The following is a 9773-nucleotide window of genomic DNA, read 5'->3' on the forward strand; positions in this document are numbered from 1 at the left end:
AAAATGCATGACTTGTTCTCACCTATTAATTGGTTTCCTGAGAATCTGATCAATGAGTGATGAGCAGGGGGAGAGACTTCGTCAGGACTAAAAAGAGATGGAGACTTTTGCACAATGAAGACGTAATGTTCAGTTCACTTGCATCAGTTATCAGTGTTTACTAGTCGATTCACAGAAATTTAAGTGTGTAACATTTGATATGCACTGTTAGAAAACAATTGTTTTGTCCTAAAACCTTCACTGTATGAAAAATATTAACGAAAACGAACTGATGTCACAAAAATGTAAACAATTCAGTCAGAAGACCGGATTTCTTTGAATCAAATTAGAATAAAAACCCAACCTGAGAAGAATGGATATCATTTTTGGACTCAGTGGTGCAAAATAATTCTAATTCAGTTGAAAAAGCATAGACAACTTCCCAAAAATATATTTTTTAGTAACCCAGTGTAATTTTTGATGAGTTTTTGTTTTAATTAATGTATCTGAAATACCACCAAATTTGTGGTCTAAATAACTCATAACAGTTTTTACGCCATGGTGTTGTTTATTTTTAAGCAGTTATAAGACACAGTGGTGTGCAAGGCCACAACAGGAGATCTGTCCTGCCAACAGCCATCACCATCTACAAAATTTTAATTAATATGAGTCACAACAACATTTAATTTCCCTTTTCAAAGAAGAAGATAGTTTTGAATTTGAATTTGAAGTAGTGTTATTTATTTCACCAAGGTATCCATAGAGACCGAACATGCTTTGCTGGGCATTTTTTGAAAAGTGTGACAAATGTGTTGAACAGCTGCGAGTAACTAGTGCATCTGTCTGACTGTACAACAGTAAAATAAAAACAATGAAAGAAAGCTTACTTCAGGCCTTATGCATGGTAGGAGTCACCTTGGGTAAGTACTTACTTTTTTTTCTACTTTTTTTGTGTATTGTTCACAGCGTTGCAATGTAAAAAATAGCAGTAATGTATGGTGTAAATGACATGCTGTTTGTGACTGTCAGATTGTTGTTTGATGACCAACTTTTTATTTTACTTAATCAGCATAAGTGTACAAAGTTGCCAATAAACAAACTGAAATAAACTCCAATAATATGTGCAAAATATATCATTCACTATTTGCATTAAAGCACTCTCAGTTATTTATGAAGGCTGGTATAAAGTATGCAACAGTTTAGGTTGTTTTTAGATGTGGAAGTTTTGATTTTTTTTTTCTCATACATGTATATTCTATTTATAATTTTTTTTCTTTTTTTTTCTTTTGTTTCTGCCTGACAGGTTTAGGCCTGGGGTTTCTCCTGAGGGCCGTAGTTCCTATAACTGCTCAATTAAAAGAGTGGATCAAAATACCAGGGGATGTGCTTCTACAAGTGCTTCAGATGTTTGGTCTCCCCCTCATCGTGACAAGCGTGGTTGCAGGCAAGCTGAATATTAATGTATCAACTTATAATTGTAATAGAGATAGCTTGAAAAGATGCTCACTCATCTTTCTGAGGATATTTTGTATAAATGTTGATTGAAACAGGTGATTATATCTGTATTGATATATTAGACTCATCTGATATTCTTATATTTATTTCTTATAACTAAACAGTAGAACTAAATTAAATTTTGATTATTGTTAGGACATACATGAACTGCTCATTTCCTGGCCTTCAGATGAAATTCTGGTTCTGCTCTCTTTTCTCAGGAGTAACTGGATTAAACACCAAAGTGTCCAAGAAAACAGCTTTCATCACAGGAGCCTTCATCTGTGGCTCTACCATGATAGCCGTAATTCTCGGTAAATTTAAAATAGATTTATGAAGACCGCTATAGTTTGTACCGTGTTATTGCTTTTGACATCCTGTCTGATATTTTGTGTTGCAGCAATACTTCTGACTATTACAATCCACCCTGGTGGGGGAAAACAGAATGTACAGATTGACGAAGAAAATGTGTCAAGCTTCGTCTTGCACGTGATCATGCAGGATCTTATAAGGTGAGACAAAATTTATGGTGTTCTGCATTTTCTGTTAGTATGCTAAATTTAAGACTTTATCATGTTTGACTACTATTAGTTCAACTATCTATGTTTTTGTGAGATGGCTTTAATGTTAACCTCAGTTTTTTCCTGACTCTCCTTTTACTCACATAGGAATATGGTTCCAGAGAGCTTCTTCCAGGCTTTCTATGAGCAGGTACGCTTTTATTCTGGCCTACAGCTCACTGTGTAATTTCCCATTTGGAATCTGGGAGTTTAGCACTGTTTCTTTTTTTCTCCCAGTACAAGACTGAGATTGTTCAAGTTAAAAGAAAAAAACCTGACCCCATACTTGATCCAAACATGGTGAGTATTTTCTTTTGATCTTTGCTTTCATTCTAGAGTCGTCATTTTACAGCCACAAACTTCAAATTGAAGAGGAAGAAATGAATGGCCTTGAGTTTCTTCTAATTTAAAGCCTGAATGGGGAGCTGGTGTTTGCCAATGTGACAGTAAGGTGTGCCACAATTGTCATTGAACAAACATTAGGACAAACAACCTTGCAAACACTCTTACTGTCAGGATCTTGTGTTTGTTTTTTGTTTTGTCATTATTTGTGTTCCATACCTACTTTTTGTTTCTATTTTTACATCAATTCCTTCTTAGTGTTTCTAGTTATATATTTTTTGTGTCTTGTCCTTTCCTTGGTTACTCTAATTTTCATTATTTTTCTTATTTCCTAGTCTCAAGTCTGCTCTCCCTCGCCCCTGGTGCCACTTCCTCTTTCTCTCTCCTCAGCCTGTCTTCTGCTTTCTCTCCTCACACCTGCAATCCATTAGCTCATCAGCCCAGATCTTTGTTCAGCATGCAACCAAACAGTAGTGATTCACCTCTTCCTCAGTCACTCCTTGCTGGTTTCCCTTCTACATTCCATTTGGCTCCACTTCCCTTGTGTTTGTTACTTTTTAAAAATAATTTAAAGGGTTCAAATTCAAGGTTTTTAACCCTTGAATTTGTGCTTTTCCATTTCACAATTATACAGATGCATATCTTTTACAAAAGATATGCATATTAAATACATTAAAGTCAATGGTTTTATTTTTACTTATGAAAAAGTGACATGCATTGTCCAACAAGGTGATGTACTCCTACAATATTGTTTTCAGGTAGCTGAAGCCACCATACTTGTGTTTTTTTGTGCAGAATGACACTGAGACAAAACTAATAGGCGGGTATGTTGATGGACCCAACATGATAGGACTGGTCATCTGGTCATTTGCCATCGGCATCTTGTTAAACAGGATTGGACCAATGGCAAAAACCACTGTGGAGATCATTCAATGCCTCAATGATGCCGTAAAAATCATGGTCAACTGGATCTTGTGGTAAGATCAGACAATATCTGAGTTGACATTTTTTTACATATCCAGTTCTATTTACACAGCTGCTTCGAATCTTAATAGTTAACTTAAAATATATTTGCAACACCTTTTCAATTAAACCTTTTTTTTTTTTTTTGTTTCAGGTATTTTCCAATCGGAGTTCTGTTCCTGATCACAGAACATGTGTTGGATGTGCATGACTGGGGCGCTGTCCTGAAGCTCACAAAGTTTGTCGGAGTGGTTATGGCAGGGTATGTTCAACCGCCTTTTCCTTTTCATCTTTGGTACCAAATTGATACCACTGCTCCTGAATTAGCAGCACTAAACTCTACATGAGTGAAAGGAGAAGAAAAAAGTGCAATGAATATATTTACAGAACAGTTTTACAGATTTTACTGAGATTTTCCTCATTTATATTTAGAGATCACTTTTCATCAATGCAATTATTGTCAGCCTCATCACTCTGATTCCTCCAAACAACTGGTTCAGTTTAAGCATTTCCCTTCAGAAGTTCTGTTTTTGGCCTCAGAGGTTTGTTAGAGAACATGAGTGAATAAACAGCATCATAAATATCAAGAAACTCAGCAGACACATCTGGAGAAGTTTAAATCAGGGTTAATTTCTAAAACAATATACCAAGCTTTCAGATAAGAAACTACACTACATCTACAGAAAATTAGCAGATTTCTGAAGAGCTTGACTGATTGTTGGTGATGAAGTTTATGGGTTTAAGGAAACATCTAAAAGTTGCAGTACACTGACGCACAAGGTCTAGAGTTTGAGATAATTGGTTTAGGTCAAAGCTTATTCATGTGCTAGAATTGAATAGAAAAAGTCCAGACCTTTAGCCATTTGGTAAAATGTGGCAAGAAGTTGTGTGTTTACACTCTCCACTAAATATTAGCTTGTGCTATTTTGCAGAGAAGAATGTGACAAACGTATGCAATGCATCACATATCATATAAAATCCCTCCAAACACATTGATCTGTCAGGCTTTACCATGACATGTATAAATGTATGAATAAATGTTTAACAACCAGTGAATACTTAATGCACCTCTAACTCTAAGTGTGACTTTGTTCTGTTGTTCAGGCAAGCAATCCAAGCCATCCTTGTTTTCCCCATGTTTTACGTCATTCTCACCAGAAAGAACCCTTTTCATGTTATTAGACATGTCTCGAGAGCTTTGACGACAGCATTTATCGTCGCGTCCAGGTGAAATGTTCTGTTTGTTGAAAAAGCATGACACTTCTCTAGTTTGTTCATGTGAACGGTTTCCTCAATAAAGGATGTGCTTTCTACCAAAGCGCCGCCGCTCTGCCTATCACCTTGCAAAGCTGTGAAGAACACGTGAAGATGGATAAGAAACTCTGCCGCCTTATGTTACCCATTCTCACCAGCGTCAATAGGTCTGGAACGGTATTCTATGAAGTGTCCGCTGCCATCTTTATTGCCCAGCTCCATGATATCACTCTGGATGTCGGGCAGATGATCGCCATTTGGTAAGCTACTTCATATAAGTGCATGGAATTGAGAAAAGGTGCGTGTTGGGATTGTTAAGATCAGCTATTTGCCAAGTGGGTAACATTAGTGACGTGGTGTAAGGGGAGGAAAAATGGAAAAATTATATATAACAATAAAATCTCATATTGCTATTTTCACCCTGTGGTTTGTACTATAAAGTACCAATTTTTCACTTAGCTTAAGCAATTCTGATTATTTTTTCTTCAAAATCACTGGATTCCCATTCAAATGCTTGGCGCCTCACCTGGGATTGCGCAACCTCTCACTAACTAAACTGGCTGCCATTCTATGAGAGCATGCTCCTCGTGACTGTGGGTCGTCAATAAAATGGGAAAAAACATTTAATGTATGAACTGATTTTGCATATACAGTTAGGGCCAGAAATATTTGGACAGTGACACAGGTTTTGTTATTTTAGCTGTTGACAAAAATATGTTCAGAAATACAATTTATATATAATATGGGCTGAAAGTGCACACTCCCAGCTGCAATATGAGAGTTTCCACATCCAATTCGGAGAAAGGGTTTAGGAATCATAGCTCTGTAATGCAGAGCCTCCTCTTTTTCAAGGGACCAAAAGTAATTGGACAATGGACTCCAAAGGCTGCAAGTAACTCAAAAGGCCTTTCCCTCGTTAACCTGTAATCAAGTAAGTAGTTAAAAAGGTCTGGGGTTGTTTCCAGGTGTGTGGTTTTGCATTTGGAAAGCTGTTGCTGTGACCAGACAACATGCGGTCAAAGGAGCTCTCAATTGAGGTGAAGCAAACATACTGAGGCTGAAAAAAAGGAAAAAAATCCATCAGAGAGACAGCAGACATGCTTGGAGTAGCAAAATCAACAGTCTGGTACATTCTGAGGAAAAAAGGAATTGACTGGTGAGCTTGGGAACTCAAAAAGGCCTGGGCGTCCACGGAAGACAACGGTGGTGGATGATCGCCGCATACTTTCTTTGGTGAAGAAGAACCCGTTCACAACATCAACTGAGGTCCAGAACACTCTCAGGGAAGTAGATGTATCTGTCTCTAAGTCAACAGTAAAGAGAAGACTCCATGAAAGCAAATACAAAGGGTTCACATGTAGATGCAAACCATTCATCAATTCCAAAAATAGGACAGGCCAGAGTTTAAATTTGCCCAAAAACACCTCAAGAAGCCAGCCAGTTCTGGAAAAGTATTCTATGGACAGATGAGACAAAGATCAACCTGTACCAGAATGATGGGAAGAAAAAAGTTTGGAGAAGAAAGGGAACAGCACATGATCCAAGGCACACCAGATCCTCTGTAAAACATGGTGGAGGCAACGTGATGGCATGGGCATGCATGGCTTTCAATGGCACTGGGTCACTTGTGTTTATTGATGACATAACAGCAGACAAGAGTAGCCGGATGAATTCTGAAGTGTACCGGGATATACTGTCAGCCCAGATTCAGCCAAATGCTGCAAAGTTGATCGGACGGCGGCGCTTCACAGTACAGATGGACAATGACCCCAAGCATACAGCCAAAGCTACCCAGGAGTTCATCAGAGCAAAAAGGTGGAATATTCTGCAATGGCCAAGTCAATCACCAGATCTTAACCCAATTGAGCATGCATTTCACTTGCTCAAATCCAGACTTCAGACGGAAAGACCCACTAACAAGCAAGACCTGAAGGCTGCGGCTGTAAAGGCCTGGGAAAGCATTAAGAAGGAGGAAACCCAGCGTTTGGTGATGTCCATGGGTTCCAGACTTAAGGCAGTGATTGCCTCCAAAGGATTCGCAACAAAATATTGAGAAAAAACTGGGTTATGTTTATATGTCCAATTACTTTTGAGCTCCTAAAATGTGGAGTGTTTGTAAACAAATGTGTACAATTCCTACATTTTCTATCACATATTTTTGTTCAACCCTTTAAATTAAACGTTACAATCTGCACTTGAATTCTGTTGTAGAGGTTTCATTTCAAATCCAATGCGGTGGCATGCAGAGCCCAACTCACAAATATTGTGTTACTGTCCAAATATTTCTGGCCCTAACTGTATATATATTTATATATATGCTAGATGTTTTCTATATTCAACTTGTTCAATATTACTTAACCTCAATGAGCCCATCAGTAAAAATGACAACGAACAAGTCCAGCACAACCTGATTTACACTGATCAGTGGCTGATGCTGCGGCGGGTTATTGATCTGCGACTTATCGGTGTAACTGGTGCAAAAAAATCAAATGAACAAAAAACCAACTTGTAAAACCTGAGTCTAGGTTCGCAGCTGGTAAAGTAGAATCACAATCGTTAAGCTGAATTGGGCAGAGTGGTGGCTGCAATAAAGGTTGATGCAGCACGTCAAAGACTAAGCATTCTATTAATTCTAAAACTTTAATCTTGGGGTGTTTCACAATATTTTTAGATATTTTCACTGTAAATTTTGAACTGAAGCAACTAGAAAATAAGAAAGGATTGATAAAGTTGCATATTGTAGCATTTATGTTGCTGGGACAGAGATACTAATTGAGGCTATGCTTGGTTTGCAGCTTGACAGCTTCCATTGTCTCCTTTGGATCTGCAGGGATCCCAACAACAGGAGCTGTGACCACTATCCTGATTCTAAAAGTTGTGGGACTGCCTGCAGAGAATGCTCCCCTTCTCATTGGGGTGGAGTGGATTCTGTAGGTTCAACGTAATTCTCGAAGCCTGCTACTTGTGTTTACAGAGTACTTTCACCATCAAACTGTGAGGTCACCCTGGATGGAGTTATGCTGGTCTGTTATCAGACAGTTTGAAATTATTCTTGACCAGAACATGATTTTTAACTTTCATTATAAACTAATTTCTAGGATAACCTAATAGTGGAGAAATCCTGAGGAGAGCTTGTGTGGTAATGATTGATAAAACTACAGCTGGAGAATGAAGTCAACAACAATCTGAGCTTTAGAAGACCTGGTGCACCTGGTTGTTGTAGATTGAGGGAGAGAAAAGCTTCAAGAAAAACATAGTTGAGTCTGACAAGCATGTTTGTTTTCTTCTGTTACCTTCAGAGACCATTTCATTACCGTGGTGAATGTGATGGTAAATGTCTTTGGTGTTGCTATCACCAATCATGTGTGGCATGATGACCTTGTAAGCCTGGAAAAAGTACCAAGGTAAATAAAATCATTAAAACGATGTGTTCATTTGCAAAGACACAATGTTGCCAAAAGTATTAGCTCCCTGATCCAAATGGTTGAATTCAGGCGTTCCAGTGGCTTCCACAGGTGTATGACCCCCACTACTGAGACTGAACAAATAGGTCATTCTCAAAGGCAACAGTAAATTTGAGACTAACACCATGATAGGATGCCGCCTGTGCACAACTTAAAGTCATTAAATTTTTTCCACTGGACTCTAGACCAGTATGGACATTTTGTCTGAAGTTCCAAATCCTGCCTCAAATGTAACAAAAAAAGAAGTACAGCAGCAAAGGTTTTTGTCGCTAGAATCCGAAATGGCTGTCCCATTAGTTTCTCCTGGCCCTTTACTTTTGCTGTATGGAGAGCTCTTCATATGTGCTAGTTGCTGGGTTGTTATAAGTCATTTACACTAAGTGGATAAGACAAGAGGTACTTTAGTCCCAGTTTGTCTTGAACATTATTGACCATGTTTTCCATTTTACCTGTTAGCATTGATAGGGTTCGTTCCATCAAGGACATCGAACTGGACTTATCGGTTTTGGACTCTGATGAAGAGTTCATCCCCTCCACCTCTTCCTCCCTTTCAAGTTCCATTTCACCTACGAGAGGGCATCATCTCAGAACCATAGTGACACCAACAACCTGAAACCTCAGGATAGGAATGTTCTCATGCTGGGGTGTCTGAGCTGATCATTTCCTTGTTTGCCTATGTTTATTAGGATGGGGTTATATCATTTTATTCATCTGTATTTAGTTTCTTATTTACTTTGGTTTTTGCAACTTTTAAATTATCTACATGTGTAGTAATGTTTTATTCGTGTTTAAATTGTTAATAATTATATAATAAAAGTATTTTTATGTGAATATAATTAACCTATTATATTTCTATTTAGGCCCGAGCAGCTAAGCGCTGCGAAGGCCTATTGTTTTCCTACTGTTTATTATTATTATTATTATTAGGCCCGAGCAGCTAAGCGCTGCGAAGGCCTATTGTTTCTGTACTGTTTCTTATTAGGCCCGAGCAGCTAAGCGCTGCGAAGGCCTATTGTTTTCCTATTGTTTATTATTATTATTCTTCCACCCAAATGAATTGGCTTTTTGGGGGCTTTATCATATTCAAAAAACTCACCAAACTTGGCGGAGGCCTTAAGCCTGTTTAAAATTTACGTATTTTAAAGTCTTAGCAAAAATTGCAACAGAAATGTCTCTACGGCGCCACCTAGAAATTGGAAAAACACCCTTTTTTACCCTCTGCTATTCACTTACTTTATCGTAGACACATGAAATTTGGTACACTTGTAGAACTCCCCAAGACGCTCAAAATTTACAATTAATGTCATAGTGCAAGTATCACAGGAAGTCAGCCATTTTTGATTGAAGTTCCATTTTGACCCCATTTTTGCCGATTTTTGCCATTTACAGCCTTCCTATTTGATCGAACTCCTCCTAGGGATTTTGATTGATCGACTTCAAACTCGGTCAGTCTGTTCATAAGGCATGTCCCATCTAAAGTTATCTAAACGGTGAGTTTTTGAGTATGCTGAAGGGGGGTTAGCAGGGGTCAAAGTTCACCTACTCGCCATAAAAAATAAACTGCTATATCTCTTACACAGAAACTCACAGAAGCATCAAAGTTTCTGTGATTGATCATCATCGGGTCTTCTACAATACCCTATGGTCGAATGATAACATCACTTAGGCCACGCCCCATGAGAACAGGAAGTGTAATGTTTTACTGTGAACTGTTGCT

The 9773-nt window shown here is 38.2% G+C and overlaps 1 protein-coding gene across 1 annotated transcript; it reads left to right on the top strand.

Annotated features, from left to right (window-relative positions):
* Window positions 1-847: 847 nt before the first annotated feature.
* On the top strand, window positions 848-8873 carry LOC129377135 (excitatory amino acid transporter 3-like). Its single transcript, XM_055056895.1, has 13 exons — window positions 848-899; window positions 1283-1423; window positions 1695-1787; window positions 1874-1985; window positions 2142-2184; window positions 2271-2333; window positions 3171-3352; window positions 3493-3600; window positions 4443-4565; window positions 4658-4852; window positions 7388-7522; window positions 7892-7996; window positions 8513-8873. The coding sequence occupies exons 1-13, from the start codon at window positions 851-853 to the stop codon at window positions 8667-8669; spliced, it is 1506 nt and encodes a 501-aa protein (XP_054912870.1). The 5' UTR covers window positions 848-850; the 3' UTR covers window positions 8670-8873.
* The last annotated feature ends 900 nt before the right edge of the window (window positions 8874-9773 follow it).

This window comes from Poeciliopsis prolifica, unplaced genomic scaffold (genome assembly GCF_027474105.1).
Source record: "Poeciliopsis prolifica strain line A6 unplaced genomic scaffold, Auburn_PproV2 SCAFFOLD046, whole genome shotgun sequence".
Lineage (NCBI taxonomy): Eukaryota > Metazoa > Chordata > Actinopteri > Cyprinodontiformes > Poeciliidae > Poeciliopsis > Poeciliopsis prolifica.

Coding starts and splice junctions, on each gene's coding strand:
- LOC129377135 (XM_055056895.1), top strand. CDS start 851: ATGAAAGAAAGCTTACTTCAGGCCTTATGCATGGTAGGAGTCACCTTG. Junction 2,185..2,270: donor TCCAGGCTTTCTATGAGCAG/GTACGCTTTTAT, acceptor TTTTTCTCCCAG/TACAAGACTGAGATTGTTCA. Junction 3,601..4,442: donor GTCGGAGTGGTTATGGCAGG/GTATGTTCAACC, acceptor TCTGTTGTTCAG/GCAAGCAATCCAAGCCATCC.